At 39.4% G+C, this 20,975-nt stretch overlaps 1 protein-coding gene across 1 annotated transcript in view; it reads left to right on the forward strand.

Annotated features, from left to right (window-relative positions):
* Positions 1–275: 275 nt before the first annotated feature.
* Positions 276–20,975, forward strand: part of TGFBR2 (transforming growth factor beta receptor 2) — a 66,980-nt gene continuing 46,280 nt past the window's right edge. Inside the window, exon 1 of the mRNA XM_075212380.1 lies at positions 276–600. Coding sequence (XP_075068481.1) covers positions 516–600 — 85 coding nt within the window. The 5' untranslated portion in view covers positions 276–515. The remainder of the gene's footprint in view (positions 601–20,975) is intronic.

Genomic DNA, 20,975 nt, shown 5'->3' on the forward strand with positions numbered 1-20,975 from the left:
GCACAAGTAAAGCAATTAAACCACACAGCTGTTTACAGTATATCAGAACAGACCATGGTGCTCTCACTATAAAATAGAGAAGTGTACAGAAAAGAAAAGATCCCTTATAACAAGATTAAATAATAAACAAAACTACAAGATAAAACTGCAATGCAAGAGCCGTAGTGTGAAGCAAAAGGGTGCAGGCTCATGTCATATGACTGACAGCAACTGGGCGAGGTTTTAAGATAAAAAAAAAAAAAAAAAAAAAAGTAGAGGCCAAGCACAGCTGTTTGTGAATTTGAAGATTTCCTGTTTCCCCAGGACTTGCTAGTGAGTCACAGAGGTTTCTGGCAACGGTACTCAGAGGAATGCAGGGAGGACTGCTTAGCTTTGCAGCCCGAGCAGAGCGGGGACATTAGGAAGGGGAACGGGGGGTAGACAGAAGGAAAAGGAACTAAAGAGTACCCGGTGAAGAAACTTTCTGGATTACTTTATACTTTTTTTCAGTTGTACTTTTATGAGAACTCAGCAAAATGGATGCTGTGGGCTTTGTGTGGCTTCTCCCTTTACTCTGGACTTTGACAGCCCCCCATACGTATGCTACTGTTCAGATTCTTGGTAAGTTTTTACTACTTTTAGATTTCATTATGTGTGTTTGTGTAGTTTTATGCAGTCCAGCAGTTTGTCTTTCTTCTAGTTATGTACGAGTAGTAAGAGTTTGGTTTCTGGTAATGTGACACTTGTGGACAGAGTGAAGAGGCACCAAGGTGGGGATCGTGCTGCTAGAGACAGCACTCTGGTTTTGGGCCCCCGGTTACTATTCGTACGTTCTTATTGCGATTCGGCCGATACTCGGTTCTCTTATCCGTTGCTTCTCAAGTTTCTACACAGTTCACTTATACTTCTAACTGTTTTTTTTTTTTGTAATACAGAAATGCTTATAGTTACACAGTAGAGTTATGCTGAACTATGTATTAATTCCTGTACATAGTATCTAAACAATTAGTTCTGATGCCACTTGTTCATTAGGATAATTGAATAATGCACTCTCTACTGTAAATTGTTACAGGTATTCAGGGATCCATGACAAGTATTAAAGCACTGTTGCTGTGGCCTCATGCCTGACTATGTGCACGGAACTCCTTGATAACTTATAATATAATATCCTTATAATTTACAGTAGGGGTATATTATTTCATATATTAGTAAACATAATAATGTAATTTTCTATACCAATACTACAATGTAGTGTTTCAGTAATACATCTTTGCACTTGCTTTTATTTAGTAATATGGCAGAGATGTCCAGTACACATAAGACAATTCTTCATATATTTGTAGAAGAAAAACTAATAAATAATAGCACACTAATTTTGTTATGACACTGAATTGGTCTGTCTTAATTGACACTAAGGGTCATATTCAATTGTTGGCGGAAAGGCCAAAAATCTTGCGCTCCGCACACTAGTAATAGTGCGCGTAATACCGTTATTACGATAGTTTTCTCGCTGGATTTCAGCTCGCAGCTCCCCGAAATCCAGCTTACTATTTCCGGAATAACGGTAATAGTTTTAACGCAGCGGGGATTCAGAACAATTGAATATGCCCCTAAGCATTACAGTTTGCTTAATATGTGAAAAGGTCAGTAAATTGGTGTAAATATACATTTCTGTAGGTTGATCTATGGGCTATTTGTATCCTGAACCTCCCCCCCCATCATCATCATCATCATTTATTTATATAGCGTCACAATTCCACATAGTGGCAAATACAGTTTTAGTAGGGAGCAAAGTCCCTCTTTTACTTGTCTCACAAATGGTTTCGTGCGCTGGCACAAGCGTGCATCTGGAGTTTATGGATTTTCAGTAGTAAGGGTTGTCTGGGACTTTCAGTAATTAACATACAAACAGATTATTCAATGGTGAGTTGATAGTTTAGTACAATGTGCTGATAATGCCTATTTACCGTTCATTCTAATGAGTAGGCATTATTGGGATTGTATAACAATCTGTAGAATCTATCAAATTTTAATATTGTAATATGTCAGTAAATTAGTCAAATGTACTTGGAGAGTAGTTACATCTCACAATGACATTTACATCACCTGTTGTTTGTAGGCGTATTAAAAGTCACTTTGGCGCTTTGTACTATGACCTTCAACTTTTGTCATATCTCAAAAATTCACCGCCTGAAGTGGCAATTGAAAAGGTGCCCTTGTCATCGTGAACACAAGCCACATGTCCATAAATGTTTGATATGACTAATGTAGACTATAAAATGAAAATATTATTGTTTTAATCGTCAGACCTATGGCTAAGCTACAGGTTTCTTACACAGAAATCTTTTTATGGACTTTGTTGTTGCAAACCTAAATGCTACATTAACCACAATGCATCACATCATATCCCACAATGCATCACATGCCATAGCACAGAGGAATGATTTGCAAGTACATCTCTGTCACAGGAGTGATTTTACTTAAGCCAAAAAAATGGGCTAGTGATTAGCACTTCTGCCTCACAGCACTGGGTTCATGAGTTTGATATGACCGTGGCCTTAACTGTGTGGAGTTTGTATGTTCTCCCCGTGTTTGCGTGGGTTTCCTCCGAGTGTACCTGTTTCCTCCCAAACTCCAAAAACATACTAGTAGGTTATTTGACCATAGTCTTTGTGTCTGTGTATGTTAGGGAATTTAGACTGTAAGTTCCAAAGGGGCAGGGACTGATGTGAGCGAGTTCTCTGTACAGCGCTGCAGAATTACTGGTGCCATATAAATAGATGATAATAATGGTAGCACAATATTACAACATTTTCAGCTATTTAATATTTCACTGTTAAATTTCAGACATAAGTTGGATAATTAAAGTATGTAACTCTTGTGTATAAAGTGAGTGCAGTTTTTACATAACTCAACTTTTTACTACAGTTGTTCCAGTTTTATAAATGTCTCCTGTATTTTATGTTACAAAAACATGAACATGTTTGGCTGTGATAAGGAAAAAAAATCTGGCCATACACTGGCTGATATGGTTTCACCGTCGCATGGCCTGATTCTATTTCAGATTTGGCCATAAATATCTTTGTCCGTTTTCTGAGGCAGCTCCAATAGTGGGTAGGATGATGACCACATACATCAGCGATAGTGATCCTCATACACTCATACAGGGGCCCCATGGTACGACCCTCTAACCTTCAAAAGGGCTGCACATTACCATTAATCTCAGTAATAAGTAAAATCAATGCATTTAATCAAAGAAAGCGATACCTATATGTAATACAATATCAGCAGGCATTTTAAACAGAAGACATGTTAGAAGCTATAGCAAACACATCTGATATTACAGCAGGAAGGAGCTGCGGGATGCAAGTGAAGGCACGAAGGGCTGCTCGTGGCCCTTGTGCTGTCTCTTGCCCATTACTGACATGTATGGCGAGATGCAGTCATCATCCAACAGCATTTACCATCCAATATCTCACGGCTCCCCATGTATTTTGTGTCCACAAATGCTGTAATTTGCAGCAAATTAGGTATAAAATGGCCTTATTGACCATGGAAATCACAGTATGTATCAGCACTTTAAAGAGTTCCAGGATGTGATCCTCTCTCTGCAGACAGATGCAGAAAGCCTCCTGAGGTGTTGTCTGAGGATGTTTGTCTGCCTTTGCATGCTTATTGAACAAGCCAAAAAAAGAACCTCCATCTAAAACATCCACATCTGCTCAGAAAAGCCCAAATTCCTTTCTGTTTAGGCTGTATGCAGCAGACTGAAGAAATAGCTGTCTGTTGATAATAACAATATTTCCTGTTCGAAATAGAGAATACATTTTACGACTAGTTAAATGACCTGTTAAATGTCTTAGCATACTCTTATGTCTATGAGAATTTGCATATGGGAAAATTACTTGTTTTCAATATATAATATTCTACACTTCAGTTGAAAGTAGAGGTAACTCAATTAAAATATATAAATGCATTTTATAGCTCATGAGGACTTGTAAGGAATGTTTGGTGACTCGTACAGACCTATCCTATAATGATATTCTCTGTGCCTGTGCTGTGATCATTGTGGGCACAATTATTTAAAATTGCAGGTGGAGTTTGGGATCATTGATCCCTATGTCACTACCACCTCTTCATTCACATTTCAATGCACTACAGCAGTGTTTTTCCCAAGCTCAGTCCTTAGGTACTCCTAACAGTGCATGTTTTCCATATCTCCTTGTTGGAGCACAGGTGCAGTTATTACTGACTAACACATTATAATTAGTACCACCTGTGGATCTGTTACAATGTGTCAGTCAGTAATGATTACACCTGTGCTCCAGCAAGCAGATATGGAAAACATGCACTGTTAGGGGAGTGTTTGGGAAACACTGTACTACAGGGTAAGAGATAATTACAGGGTAACTTAGCAATCCTGGAGCATTGGACATTAACACACATTGCTATGTGAATAGGAGAGGTGCATTGGCATAGGAAACTATCTTGATGTCACCTTCATTTTCAAAGCATATACATGAGAAAGTGATAAAACAACAAACAAACAACATGTTAACAAATTGCTGTTGCTCTTTGGGTGATGTAAGATAACTTTTCTGCATCTTTTAAGGACCAGGGTCTCTTTCCAGTAGCAAAACATCAGAGGTTTCAGGTGTCATTTAAAGTTGCTCTTGCAGTATAGCACACAGGTAACTCTGTGTGACCAGAAATTGACTGGGTGACCACAAGGGCATTTGATCCCTCCATGTATGTGACCTGAGTTCCTCCCAGCCCACTGAAGTTCTTAATCATGGCCTGTGTCCCGGGAACAGGAACACCGTGGAGAGAGGACGTGTAATCTGTCAACAGCCAGCTTGAAGTAGTGCAGCACCAATGTACATTCTACGTCTGTTACTCAGGTTGCTAATACACAGTAATATTAGCCCATATTGGATGTTTTAAAGTACATGTCCACTCATGTTTTAATTTATATTCATAGCCCATCTAAATTATAATATCATTTGTTAGCATTGTTATTCAGTTTTTTGCTGACATGCTTGAAAAACAGCATTTAAATTTACCAGTACTAAAGCTTAACCATATTGTAGAATTCAGCAACAAAGAAAAAAACCTAAAAGTAATTGCCTGCCAAATTCTATTCTAGTGCTACATGTTGGCTGTCTAGCACACACGTAAATAGGACAGTAACTTTAAAGGACCCCTAAAATAACATTTACATTGCTTTAAATAAACGCTAATCATAAAAAAACATGTATGCAATAATTTCAGGGACTTACTGGAATAAAATATATTTTAATACATAATTTGGGATCCACACCACATATTTCAGTAAGCTCATTGAAGGACATTGTAGCTTGCACTCAATTGAACATCAGATGTAAATACAATGGAAATTGTGTCAAGATCATATATTTATATCTATCTATCTATCTATCTATCTATCTGTTTTTAGATTTTTATATCTAAGCAGTGTGTGAAATTACAGACTGCTACCTCCCAATGGCAGGCCCGTTAACTTTAAATTAGCTCTTCCCCACCCCCTTGTAATTCATTCTCTGCCATTCCCCACTGCTTCTTGCTTCATTCAGATGGAGCAGGTAGAGGAGGTGATGTATTACAAACCAATTGTATCTCTGATTGGCTCTGAGCTCTGGTAATGTTATAAATGTCAACAAAAGTTTCTGACATAACCTGCATTGTACCCTAGTACCCATACAAATATATATATGTCATCAGAGCCTAAGTTCACCTGATATTCCCCTGGGCTTCTCACTGCAAACTGTATCTTCCATAAGCAGACAACAACAAGGGCTAGATTTACTAAGCTGCGGGTTTGAAAAAGTAGAGATGTTGTCTATAGCAACCAATCAGATTCTAGCTTTCATTTATTTAATGCTTTCTACAAAATGACAGCTAGAATCTGATTGGTTGCTATAGGCAACATCCCCACTTTTTCAAACCCACAGCTTAGTAAATCTAGCCCCAAAACTTGTGTATTGTCATTTCAGCACTCATGCTTGGAATTGTTCTATCCTTTTGGTCACCGTGAGGTGTCAATTCTGAAAACTGACCAACATTATTATAGCTGTTGCCACATAGTATTCTCATTAAGCCAACTTTTGATGTGAACTGTCATCTTTAGAATTCATCAAACCCAGGAGACTGGTGTGTGTGTATATGTACATATATGCGTGCATGTGTGTACATATATATATATATATCTAATTAATTTTTCACACCCACAGTGGTCAAAGTGGGCTGGTATATACCACATCTGCTACAGCTTTCATTGTAAAACCAAAACAGTCCCATTAAATAGCCATCTTGCCACTTCTAAATATCCATCATGACACTAATGGAAAATATTAAGTTTACATTTTGGAATACCAAAAAATAGTTTGGGAGGACCAAATTTAATGACCTATATATGGCAACTTTTGTTTAAGATGTAGTGGTCCTTTTAATATATTCTATTGTTCCCAGCAGAAGGCAGCAGAAAAGTAAAATAAATAATTTTCAATTAGTTACGTGCTATGAATTAAAAAATAAATAAATTGTGTGGAGTTCTATTTTAAAGACAGTTACAGGTCCGTTTTCATTCGACTAGCAAATACATTTTTTTATTTTTTATTTTAAAATGCTTCTTATTCTAGGTCATTTTCCTTACAGAGACTAATAGACTTGATTTATAACTTGGTACAATAGGGATCAGTCAAAGGTCACATCTCCTGAAAGAGTCTATTAGCAACTGTGTTAAATAATCATTCAGTCTTTTAATCTTTAGTCATGGGCGAGATGGAAAAACAAGCAGTCTGTCTGTTGTTTGTAACACTTGATTTGTTGCTTTATAAAAAGAAATGGACATTACAATTCATAAAACCCTTCCAACTATATAAACAGGACAATTATTGACAAGAGAGAAATAGTTGATCTGTAAGATAAATAAAAAAAATAAATCCCACCCATCAGCCACAGCAAATTAGTTGCAAACATCTGTGTGTGTGTGTATATGTATGTATATATATGTATATATATGTATATATATATGTATGTGTATATATATGTATATATATGTATATATATATGTATGTATGTATATATGTATATATATATATATATATATATATATATATATATATATATATATATATATATATATATATATATATATATATTCGGCAGCTCTGTGTTTTCAGTATGGTCCGGTGTCCGGAGATATTCTTCATAACAATGATTTCTCCTTTTTGCACACAGAAATGTGCAGAGGTCAATAGCATTATTGACTTTTAGATTTATGCCAGTGCCATGAATTTCCTAGACTTCTGACCACATTTAAATTAATTGTATCTTGTTAGCCCACAGGATATAGCCATCAGCAACCGAAAAGGGAGACTTCAGCATGCATCAATGTACATAATAAGTCCTCTGTACGTATCAAATGTCCCCGTATTTTTAGACATATGCAAAATACATAATTATATGATATTTATTTTATATCGGTTTGACATTATGCCTCTTTATAAATAAGTCCTTGTGTGATTAATTGAGCAATACTTCCTGCCAGCGCATTAAGGAACAATCCTGAATAAAAGATTGCAGTGCTGTTTCATTCAGGGTCAAATAGGACAATTGCCTGAGGCCCAAGATTCTCAAAGAATCTCGGTTTTATTAAAAGAGCTGATGTTTTATATAACATTAAATTGTCTCAGCCTGGGTACTTCAAATACAGTACATTTCAAAGCAACTGAGAGACATATTATGTAGAAGTACTTAAAGAGGAAATCCTTTTACAGACATTTTTCTCTTATATTACCCGATATATCACAGGAGTGGTACTCCCAGAATATTGTTACTCAGTCGCTGCTTCAGTCCTTTCAGTATGAAAGTGACCTTTTAAATAACAAAACAAAAAAACAAATAGACCCCAATAGTGCATTACTGATATTTATTAAGATTTTACGCATTGCAAAGTGTACATATAAACTACTTTGGTAGCCTCCTCCGCAAGGTGGTCAGGCAGTACAGAAATATGAGTGTATTCTGGACTATTGTCCGTGGTGCAGTGTGAGGTAATGGTCGGAATGGTGATGTCACAGGGAGTTTCCATCTGTAGTGGCAGTGACATTGGTGTCTAACATTCAAACCAACAAAAACATAAAATGAAAAGCAGTGTCTCCCATGACTGTAACTTCCTCTACTGGTTTGTCCCTGTTGTCTGTGTCTCAGGGTTTTCCAACCATCATCTGGCAGTGATCTAGGGCCCAATAATGTTATTTTCGTTATATAGGCTTTTCCATGTAAATAAATTTAAGGTTGTAATATTGTGTAAACTAGTGCAGTTCTCCTTGTTTATACCATACCTTTCATAACGCAACTCTTGCTTACCAGCAGGTAATTTTTAGGTACAAGCATGCTTTAAAATATATGAATTCTATTTCATCATCATCATCATTTATTTATATAGCGCCACTAATTCCGCAGCGCTGTACAGAGAACTCACTCCCATCAGTCCCTGCCCCATTGGAGCTTACAGTCTAAATTCCCTAATATAGACACACACTCACACACAGAGGGAGAGACTAGGGTCAATTTTGTTAGCAGCCAATTAACCTACCAGTATGTTTTTGGGAATGGATTATATGTATCTGTCTTTATAACACGAGCTTAGATTTGTTTTTTAACCTGGCTTTATAAAAAGGGAGCACTGTGCGTACCCCTCCTGACACAACCTCGCACCTTCCAGTGTTGTATATCTCTGCATACTGCACAGAACAGACAATCACTGACTGCACACTAACATGTTTGTCAGCACAGATGGGTTGTACATACTACTTCTGACATTGTATAGTAGGGGATGGATACTGTGAATAGATAGGTAGAGTTTGGTGTATGTAGTTATATTTACTGCTGGATAATTAACAGTAGATCCTAATATATTAAATTGTCCATCATTTCATGCCTATTCTTTCTTCATTCACAAATCTTGTAATGGTTGTGATGTAACCTGATCTTACAGGCTCAGGCTGCTCTCTTCTTGTGCTGGTTACATCACCTGGCTGCTCTGAGAGCCGGGTAATCAGAAAAGTGGAATGATGTCACACGTACGGGAACAAAGCGGTTAGGAAAACAGTGTCCTGGGGACAGGCACACATTACCTGCTGTCCCATATATTGTTTTTAATCTAACATCAGGATTTTGTACTTGATTGCTACTGATCATGTTTTCTATACATGAAACCAACTAATGATATGGCTGCAGCACAGGAAGAAAGTTATAGCCATTATGTTGTGTGCACTACAATCCAGATCCGCAACTAAATATTAAGCAAGACCCCCCCCCCACCCTCCTGCACACTCCCCGGGGGACATTCCTACCTGATGCTGCTGCCGGTGTCTTAAAGGCAGTTTCTGTTTGGTCGGATACTGGAATGTTTTGGGGCCCTGTTTGGAAAAGAGATCGTTATTATTCACCTCCTGGAAAGTTGAGCACAACACTAGGCCACCCTAACCCCTACCAGCTTGACATTTTAAATCATTAGGTTTTTTTGTTCAGTAAACAGTCCTCCATGCACCCAGTCAGACCCAGAATTGAATTAATAACATTCACATTAAATAAATATGCTTATTTTCCCACTTATATACCCAACATTAAGTAGCACACACATTTAATAATTAGGCCACCTCCACCTAACCAGCTCGACATTAGTGTTTACGTTTAAAAAATAAGCCTCCTTACCACAAACCTGCCCCAACATTAAATTGAAAGCATCCACGATAAATAAACCGACTGATTTCTCACCCAACCAGTCCTAACATTAAATGAATAGCATTCCCATTTAATTCAAATATCTATTTCCCCCCTCATCAGCCCAAATATTAAATTGCTAGCATTCATCTTTACTAAGCAGACATACCCCTACCACATCAACTGCAACGTTAAATTAATTGCATTCCCATTTATTTAGCAGACATATTCACCCTCAAAACCCCCAACATTAAATTAATAACAGTAATATTTAATAAACCAACTAATTTCAACCCTTTCTCCCCATCCCTGTTTTTTTTACAGGCCCTCTCCCCCATCCCTGTTCTTTTACAGCTCCCTCGTCCCCCACACCCGATTTTTTTTTTTTTTTTTTTTTTTTCTTTCTTTTTTTTACAGCCCCCCCCCCCTCCTCTATCCTTCCAGCAATATACTTACCTTATGGCTCCTCAGCTTATCCTATGTCTGCATCCTGGTTCTTCATGCTCTGTTTGCTCCTTGCTCAGTTATTGTCTTCTTCCTGCTTCTTGTTTCCGTGCTGGCTCCCCCCATACAGCGTCCTGACGTGACATTTGCACATCCGCTATACAGCAGGGTGCAGGGAGCCTAGTGCTTTTCTCATTGTGCCAGCTTCTTGTCACTGAAAAATTACAGCCCTGCGGTGAGTCTGACGGGACCATCTGGGGGCTGCATATGATGGGAGGACATAGCGCCCCATTGGCCTTGCACCCTGGGCACTTGCACCGCCCTTGTTATGGTCCTGCTGCAATCTGTACTATAAAGATTTCCCTCTTTGTTTATTGGGTTTGCGCATGTGTGGGCAGATGTTGCTGCCATAAGCACCGCTGCCATAAGCACCGCAGCCATAAGCAAGCAGTGAAAGAATTGTCAATGGGCACAGTCATCACTGGGACAGTGTCTTATCAGATGCGCAGTCCCGGTATTACCTTAATGGTAAATTGCTCCGTTAACTCGTCTGTCATTGCTGCTTACTTAACAGGGCAAAAATGTGAACAGTATTAAATAGACTCCAACGTGTCGTAACTTGTGATGTAGTACACACACTATTAATGTTCAGGTTTTAGAATATCTTTGATAAATTGTTTATACTATCAACAAAAAGATTGATTTGTATGGCTATGCTAATATTTAATTTTTCACCTGAGGTGAAAAACTTAATAAACCTACAGACTTGTAGAACCAGGAAAAATATAAAAATGTGGTAACATCAGACTTGAATCAAAAGCTTTCATTTCAACCATCATTGGCGTTCAAAAAAAGCAAACGTAAATGGTAGTGTTGGTTTGTCTTACTTGCGGAATTAATGTACATATGTTGTATGATAAACCTGCTCATATATGACCCCCTAATAACTTCTGTTGCTGATGTTTTCCACTTGAACAACTATACTATATGGTCCTTTATCATTTACATTATACTAAGTTATTTTCTTTCAGTTAGACATGCTTGCCTAAAGTTATTGATTGTATATGTACAATTGTGGTTAATGGTTCTAAACATACTGGGATATACGGTAAGTTGATTAATGTATTATGTATACCATAGCTGTAATGTATCCCTGGCTGGAATGTACACATGTATATAGAATACAGAATATATAGTGCATGTAGAATACATACTTTTGCAGCACTCCATTGCCTCGTCACATTTCATCTCTGAGAGAGATTACTATGGTAGCTCATAAAAGGCTAAAGTGATTTTTCAACCACTTGACAGTTGCCAATTTATGGTGGAGAAAATGATTAGCCTAATTGAACACTTGAAAAGTTTCTTTTGCACAATATTTTCAGATATTATTTTCCTTTATGGTGTCTGTACATTCAGAACATTTATTTTACATTCTGCCTGTGCTAAAGACTGAGCTCTCAGTAAGCAGAACTATTGCGCAAGAGCCCATCGATGAAGAGTATTCAAAGAAAAAGGAAGGCCTTGGTGCAGTTTTGATGCTTCACAATAAATCATACTTGCCAACACTCCCGGAATATTCGGGAGACTCCCGAAAGTCGGGTCAGTCTCACGGACTCCCGGGAGAGCTGGCGATTCTCCTGCATCTGGCCCATCTGCCCACTTCAATAACATTTAGACCTGGAATGTAGAGGCGGAGGGGGGGGGGCTTCACGATTCGCGTCATTTTGGCCCCGCCCCCAGTGATGTAATGCTTGTTTGGGGTCTTTTTACAGGCATTACGTCACCAGGGGTCGGCACCTAAATGACGCAAATCGTGAAGCCCCGCCCCCTCCGCCCATACACCCCTCTTGCCCTCCAGACTCTCCCGGACTCGGCCAACATAAGGTTGGCAAGTATGCAATAAATGTACTTCTGGATAGAATCTAAAATGTTTCTTGATTGCATATACGACATGTCATTTCTGATTTACAGATGGCAGGCACCTTCCCTTTGTTATTTTTACAGGGTGATGATTTACCAAACATGTACAGTACATGTCTTTTATCTTCAACTGCCACACCACAGGCTTAATGTCGCCCTAGGCCACAGACTTTTTATCCTTTTCAGAAACCTAGCCATAGGTATGATTGTCACCTATAATTTCTTTGTGACAAGCATTGGCATTCCAAGAGATCACCTAATGGCGAAATGACTAACCACCTATGGAGCACTGTTAAACACCATTTAAGATAGAAAGGAAGAAAATAGTTTAAAGATACATATGCTAATGCCAAGACCTTCAGTTACAGAAGGTGCCCATTTTGTCTGCTTTCAAGACTGCATACACTGGAAGCACTATATCAAGTCTAGAAATGAATGAATCCTTTCATAGATCTGCGCTAGTATTGTTTTGTCACTACTGCTGTACAATAATGCGATGCTTGTGTGTGGGGAATGGTACATCCCCCTCTGTGTCTTGACAGCTGATCTTTTCATTTGGAACTAGTGTTCTAAACATACAGTACTTTATTGTAAAATGTTAAATTGGTCACTTGAATCACAGATTTCCTTATTATTTATTATTCAGAAGTTATTCTTGATTCCTTGTGAATTATCAATTTTTATCAGTTATTTGTATATATAACTATGATGTATGTGTAGTAATGTGCCAACTTCATTTAATAGTACCTGTAGTCTCTTTATATATTTAAAAATATGTTTGTTTTAAAGCTTACTGTTACTAGAACACGTCGCTCGAGAAGACGGCATGTTTGTGTGCCTATCTGTAGATCTGTGTCCTGTTGTGCTGGCTCTAGAGAACTATGCTCCTCACTCAGGTTGTTACTGACATTAGTTTCTACGGGAGCTGTTTTATTCAGCCCCTGGGCACACAATCAGTAAAAGACAGAAATGGAAGCGGAACTTCTGCATTGTGGTTGTTATGGAAACCTGCCATTGTTTCGTGATCAGGGACTTCCTCAGGGACTTCCTCTGTAAAGGGGTGACTAGATTAGGTCACCCTGCACTCTAGCAATAGGATCAATGTGGTATGTGATCTTACAGTCTGGGGTACAGAGGAGCCCTTGACAAAGTATACATTTTTGTACATGGGAAGGGTTGTCGACAACTATTTAGCTTGTTTCAAAGAAGATGAACAACCTCAGCTTGCATACACATATTTGGTATCCCTATCCTCCGGGGGAAAAGGCTTATTACATTTTATTGTATATTTCTGTGGTTGCTGTGAAAGTAATTGTTGAAGGAATGATTGTGTGTTTTTTCCTGTTTTTATATGGTTTTCGCTAAACAGTATGCATAAAATAGAAATATTATATTTACATGCTAATGTTACAAAGAAAGAGTCCCATCAGTCACCAAAAATAATATATCATTCACCAGGGGGGAAAATAAGATATATCTGGTAAACTCGGAAAACCTAACATTGAAATTTATTCTGTCTCTTATGGAATGAAGGGGTTAAAATTAGCATGAATTAGTAAATGTTCCCTATTTGTATATGGCAAGCATATTGTATTAGCGGTAGGGACTGGTATGAATGCTTAAAACAGTTCTCTGTAAAGCACTGATTAGTATGCAGAGCAATATAAATAATGAGGTATAGGGAATATCTGAACTGAAAGTTGTAAGGTTATAAGATGCACTAAAGTTTAGTATACCTTCTAACTGAGGTACTGTTCAGATTTTGGGGCACTGTCCCACTGTTCTGACAACTAGAAATGTCCTGTGCTGACAGCTAGAACTGTTGGGAGGTGTATCCCTGCCAGTGGTGTGTGTGTGTGTGTGTGGTAATTGCCATTTTTTCAGGGGGAATTGCAGCCTCCCTTCTATACAGCTGCTTGACCCAGATTGCCACATTGATTGTTGACTGTTATTTATCCTGGCGCCATTATCAAAGGTTGTTTGTGTTTGCTATCGGTGTATGTGGTAGTGCAAAGATGTTTTGAGAGAAACACCCCCATAATGACATGGTCACGACCATTGTGACACAAGCACACCCGCACTACGAGGCGTTCTCTAAAGCTAGCCAAAAATATTACACGGAAAGTAAAATTAGGTTAGGCAAGGAAAGCCATATGTTTAAGTCTGGAAGCGCTAAGTGCAACTGCTAAACTGCAACACAATGTTTTAATGCTCTATAAGTTTTCTGGTTTGTAAATGACCACAACTATATTCTGTCCCAAGTCTCTAACATGAGCTGAGCATATTATCATGTTATAATATTATCATATTATCGGGACAGCACAGTGGCTAAGTAGTTAGCACTTCTGCCTCACAGTGCTGGGGTCATGCGTTCAATTCCCGACCATGGCCTTATCTGTGTAGAGTTTGTATGTTCTCCTCATGTTTGCGTGGGTTTCCTCCAGGTGCTCCGGTTTTCTCCCACACTCCAAAAACATAGTAGTAGGTTAATTGGCTGCTATCAAAATTTACCCTAGTCTGTGTGTGTGTGTGTGTATATGTTAGGGAATTTAGACTGTAAGCCCCAATGGGGCAGGGACACTTATGTGAGTGAGTTCTCTGTACAGCGCTGTGGAATCAGTGGCGCTATATAAATAAATGGTGATGATGATTATCAGACTAGTCTTTACACAGGGGCTTATGTAGATCTGTACGCAATTGTGCCCCAAATATAAACAAGTTAAAGGCTCACATTGGCAAAAGTACAGTAGGAACATCTCAAGATTTAGCTTCACAACACTAGCATATGTGCCAGGTTTACGGCAGTAGTAACAAGTGTGTATACCTAAGCACCATGATAGTGTAGATGTGTAATACAGTGCCATGTATACAAGAGAGTATGTCTGGACAGTGTTACTATTAAATCTGAAAGTTGCATTTATCATAAAAAAATATTTAATACAAACATCTGTTGTGTTCACCTTTTGAAATCAAATGGGAATCTTCTTTCATGCCACAGTCCAAATGCAAATATCAATTAAGTAATGCAAATTAGCTGTCGGTGAATTCAATACCAGTGGGAGCGTTTAATTTGCAATCCGTCAATAAGAAGCATATAGATAGTGCTGCTGATCTTCATCATTATTGCATCTCATTGCACCAGCCCTCCAGCACCCACAAGAGATATACCTTGGTCCCAATTACGTGAACATGCCATGTGTCGGAATCCACCAAACCATAAAGTGAATTTCTGCATAGCAACTCTGCAAAGCTGTTGCTCGAGATCCCATAGGAGCCTTGCATGATGTGTGACTGTGCATACTCCTTATTTCCACCACAAAATTCACCAATGTTTTAAGTATTGAACTTACCACAAGTCTTCTACGGGACCTTGCACTGGATTGAATTTCCCCCTTAGGGAAGCACCTTCTCCTAACATGGCAGTGTGCCGCAGAGGAGTGAACGAGAGCAAGGTGGACATATTTAGTCAAGTATAACCACATCAGCTATTTTATGTATATTGTTCATCTCAGTAATATACAGAATTTTTTCAAATAGCGGCTGTACTCATTCTCAAATATATTATAAAACAAGTCAGCATTGCATACATTTTAAACACTAATTAACTCACTGCTTTATTAAATATGCAAGTTGGATTCAGGGTACATTCAATAATATATTTATATTAGGCTGGGTACACACTATACAAAAATTGAAAAAGAAAAAAAAAAAGTCTTGATCAGCATGCCGATTCATGTGTACACACTAAACACATTTTACACTGTTTACCTTCAGATCTGTGCTCTTTATCTGTCATAACCATCGGCTGAAAAGATCCTGACTCTGCACACTCCATAGAGATCTATGGACACTGCCAGTCATGAGTGCTTACACTCTGCAGAATTGGAACAACATCGTTCCATCGTTTAGTCCAGTTTGAAAATCAAATGAAACAATTCAATGTGCTTTGGAACGATAATCGTTCATCATTGGCACGTACACATTAATGCAATATTGGGCCATACTTTATTAAGAATCTTGATAAAGGGAGCTATGCTCTAATCTACTGGTTGTTAACGGTAACAAAAATCAGCAAAGCAAAGATATTGTTTAGAAACATTTTTCAATATGTGCTTGGTTTAATGTTCTTAAACATCTATCTTTTTAGATAACTTGCACAGTAAATAAAACCTTTTATTTAGTTATCTATGGGAATCCTTTCCCCCCCACTAACCCTTGAAAGAAAATAAACAAAATTATAAAAAAAACATTGAGCAAATATTTACACAGGAATGCTGCAGGGAAAACATCATATATTTGTATTCTCTGGTTATAGAAAATATTTTGTTTTCTACCATTTCCATATACTAAATCACAAAGTGAAAACATATTGTGCCCATGGTTTGAAACCATCTCTACACTCTGCAAAGGAAGCAATGTCAAATAGGTCACAATGGTAGGATCCCTTAATGCTGTGATTTGTAAGCCATCATTTCAGTCTTCTAACATTGCACCTTTTATTATATATTCTTAGTAGGCAGTTTATAGATTACCTGAACCAAAACCAATTGTAGGAATGTACACATACAAGACCATTGACCTGTGAGAGCAAAGGCATCGCAATGTCAGATTACACATCTGCTAGTGGAACTGTTAATAGTATATGCTTCTCCTTTGCTTACTAATGTCATTAAAACATTATGGACATTTGCATGCAAGTCCCAATTAACATAGACATTGTGCAAAGAATACATACTACTACTACTACTACTACTGCTGCTACTACTACTACTACTACTACTACTGTTACTACTACTACTACTACTGTTACTACTACTAATGTTACTACTAATGTTACTACTAATGTTACTATGCGATTTTGCATTACGATACAACTTTGACACTTTGAAATATAAATGTATTATAGGAGGGAAGTTGGAGGAGGGGGCAGAGTAGCATATACCTCCTGGTCATTCCTATAATGAACTGACTGGGCTATCCTTAGTTTCTTTTCCATATATATATGTGTGTAATATATATATATAATTTTTTATTTTTCATCTTGGGAGAGATCTGCTGGGAGGCTGGGTAATTGCTGTGCTTCTTGGTGGCTAGACCCTCCCCTGGAGCTAGATTCCTCCATTTCCTTCTCTGCCACCCCTTCTAACCCTTTCATGCAGGCTAGCTCCACCCTCCACCTCTCGATACCTGAGTGTCTTTACCATAGTGCCAGTGTCACATCCAGCACTGACCTGAAGCTGCATGACATGTGTGTGTTTGATAAAGGTTTAATCACCAAAAAACCTCCTGGGGGTAAATGTATCAAGCTGAGAGTTTTTCGGCGGGTTTGAAAAACCAATCAGATTCTAGCTATCATTTATTCAGTACATTCTACAAAATGATAGCTAGAATCTGATTGGTTGCTATAGGCAACATCTCCACTTTTCAAACCCGCCGGAAAACTCTCAGCTTGATACATTTACCCCCTGGTGTCTAAAAATTATTAAGACCCTATTTTAATTATACCTCACACTCCCTATTAACTTCCTCTTAAATTAACCACAGTTGCTGTAAACCAATCACCTGAATTTCAGTTATATAGTGTTACAATAACCAAGCTTTTATAGCACTTGAATATATCAAGAACACCAAGACAGAGGATTATTAAGTCTAGCTTAATATTAAAAAAATGTTACAGTGCTTAAGGCAGTGGTTCCCAAACTTTTGACGTATACGGCACCCTTAGAATCTCCATAATTTTTTCAAAGCTCACCTCCAAAATAATTATCGAGCAGTCCCATTTTATAAGCAGTCAAAAAAACGTAATAAGTATTTAGGTCAGGACAGAGATACTTATTTAGTTGTATGCAAAAATAATACACATAAATCAAAGGGAAAATAATATTTTTAGATATATTTTTTTCAATTATATTTCTGTCAAAGAATAATTTACAGCTAACTCACACTGTGCCCCTCTGCATCTCCACATACTCTGTGCCCCTCTGCATCTCCACATACTCTGTGCCCCTCTGCATCTGCGCGCCCTGTGCCCCTCTGCATCTGCGCGCCCTGTGCCCCTCTGCATCTGCGCGCCCTGTGCCCCTCTGCATCTGCGCGCCCTGTGCCCCTCTGCATCTGCGCGCCCTGTGCCCCTCTGCATCTGCGCGCCCTGTGCCCCTCTGCATCTGCGCGCCCTGTGCCCCTCTGCATCTGCGCGCCCTGTGCCCCTCTGCATCTGCGCGCCCTGTGCCCCTCTGCATCTGCGCGCCCTGTGCCCCTCTGCATCTGCGCGCCCTGTGCCCCTCTGCATCTGCGCGCCCTGTGCCCCTCTGCATCCGCGCGCCCTGTGCCCCTCTGCATCCGCGCGCCCTGTGCCCCTCTGCATCCGCGCGCCCTGTGCCCCCTCTGCATCCGCGCGCCCTGCATCCTTTGTGCCCCCTCTGCATCCGCGCGCTGTGCCCCTCACTCTGCATCCGCGCGCTGTGCCCCTCACTCTGCATCCGCGCGCTGTGCCCCTCACTCTGCATCCGCGCGCTGTGCCCCTCACTCTGCATCCGCGCGCTGTGCCCCTCACTCTGCATCCGCGCGCTGTGCCCCTCACTCTGCATCCGCGCGCTGTGCCCCTCACTCTGCCCCCTCTGCATCCTTTGTGCCCCCTCTGCATCCGCGCTGTGCCCCTCACTCTGCCCCCTCTGCATCCTTTGTGCCCCCTCTGCATCCGCGCTGTGCCCCTCACTCTGCCCCCTCTGCATCCTTTCTGCCCCTCACTCTGCCCCCTCTGCATCCTTTCTGCCCCCTCTGCATCCGCGCTGTGCCCCTCACTCTTCCCCCTCTGCATCCTTTGTGCCCCCTCTGCATCCGCGCTGTGCCCCTCACTCTGCCCCCTCTGCATCCTTTCTGCCCCCTCTGCATCCGTGCTGAGCCCCCTCGCTCTGCCCCCTCTGCCCCCTCTGCATCCTTTGTGCCCCCTCTGCATCCGCGCTGTGCCCCTCACTCTCTCCCGCCGTGGACCGGAAGAAAAAGAAAAAATTCGGCAGCGCCCGGGACCCAGCATCCTCTCTCCTGCCGCTTCTCACTGAATATGTTGGGCGTGATGAATTCATTAAGAAGCGAGGAGGGAGTAGGTTGCTGGGTCCCGGGCGCCGCCGGATTGCTAAGTTTTTTTTTTGTTTTGTTTTTTTTTCTTGTTTTTCTTCTTCTTCCTGGCCACGGCACCCCTGAGACAGCGCCGCACAGTTTAGGAACCTAGGGCTTAAGGTATAAAAGATATAATAAAATTATATTTTTTTTATTTTTTAGAAATAATAAAAACATAATTTTACATTCAATGAACAGAGCATAAAGTTACACACAAATACATACCAAACTTAAATATGACTTATTAATTATTTGGGGACATACTTAATTTGTTTCTTAATCTATGCAAGTATGAACACTATTTCTTTCATGTTTTACCTTTCCTATATGAATATGAATTTAATCTTCTAGCTGGAGACTCTCAGGCTGTGTGCAATTAAATAGAACACCCAGCTGTGTGGGAACAAATGTCCTCAAATATACACATTCAATGTTTTAATGTAGGTTAGTCCACCTAACCCCTTGGGGGACTGGCACAAACTGAGTTCACATGTTAAAACCATTGGTATATGGGTGACTAGTTATATATGTCATATTTTATACCATAAATATGCCTTAAACGTGACAGCTGATAAGTGTGTTGCGGAAGTGTCATTAATTTAATATGGGGACAGGAGGGGAAGTGGTATTAATGTTATGTATCGACTGGTTTGGGGAGTTTAATTTAGTGCTGGGCATGCCCCTTCTATAGCTTGGTCATTCAAACTCTGGCTATGACAAATACTGGACCACTCGTTTGAATTACCCATCCGGGATAAAAGTTGCCAACCAGCCCTTGATTGTAATACATCTGAATATTTTTTGATCAAATGTATGTTACTCTGTACAAGCAAACACTTGGTCGGTCATTTTGTTAATTATCCCAATAGAGCAGAAAACATGGTCGACCAATATCATTTGCCCAACCAGCAAGCAGAAAGTGTTGACTACTGACCCAGAAATCATAAGTGGATTTGATTACCCCGTTGTTCATTCTGACCCCAGAATGAGTGGATCTGACCAGTTTGGCTGTTCGTGTGCGATTGTATTGAATACCTATAATGCACCCTACGTGGCCATTATGAAGGTTACAAATGCTGCATTAACTATAGCCAAAAAATGTTATGGTCAATCTTACAATTCTCGTGTCTTGATTTCATGTTCTAAATATAGTATGTGTTTGTGTTGACATGACATAATATAGTTACAATCTACATCTACAAAGGGCCCTGGGAATATAGATTGCTCTGGCAGTAAACAAGATCCTGATAGTTTGAATAAATATTTGATTTAATGTTGTCGCTTGTTTTAGTGATGTATAAAATAATATATATGAAAACTCAAAGTGTTTATGTGGTTTAAAATGACCCTTTTTATGGTACAGTATGTTTAAGTGCCATGTAAAATGGCATTAATGTGTCATATAAAGCAGTGTTTATTTGTAAAAGAACAGTGTGTTTAGTGCAGTTTAGACATTCATTCTCCTGTAGTTATGTGGTGCCATTTATACATTCTTAGTGAAGCATGCCACCAATAAAAGTTGCTACTGGAGTGATTGGAAGAGGGAAAATTAATCGTTAAATGTGCATTAGTAACACACATTTACGTTTACACATTAAATAATTCAATGATACTATAAAGCTTAGTTGTCTCTCTTTTGAAATCATACAACAAATATTTAAACACTGATGGAGTCATGGCTGTTTCTTTGTGAAAAATAACAACTATAGCAGGGGGTGTCCAACCTTTTAGCTTCCCTGGGCCACATTGGAAGACGACGAGTTGGT

Source organism: Mixophyes fleayi, chromosome 5 (genome assembly GCF_038048845.1).
Source record: "Mixophyes fleayi isolate aMixFle1 chromosome 5, aMixFle1.hap1, whole genome shotgun sequence".
Classification (NCBI taxonomy): domain Eukaryota; kingdom Metazoa; phylum Chordata; class Amphibia; order Anura; family Limnodynastidae; genus Mixophyes; species Mixophyes fleayi.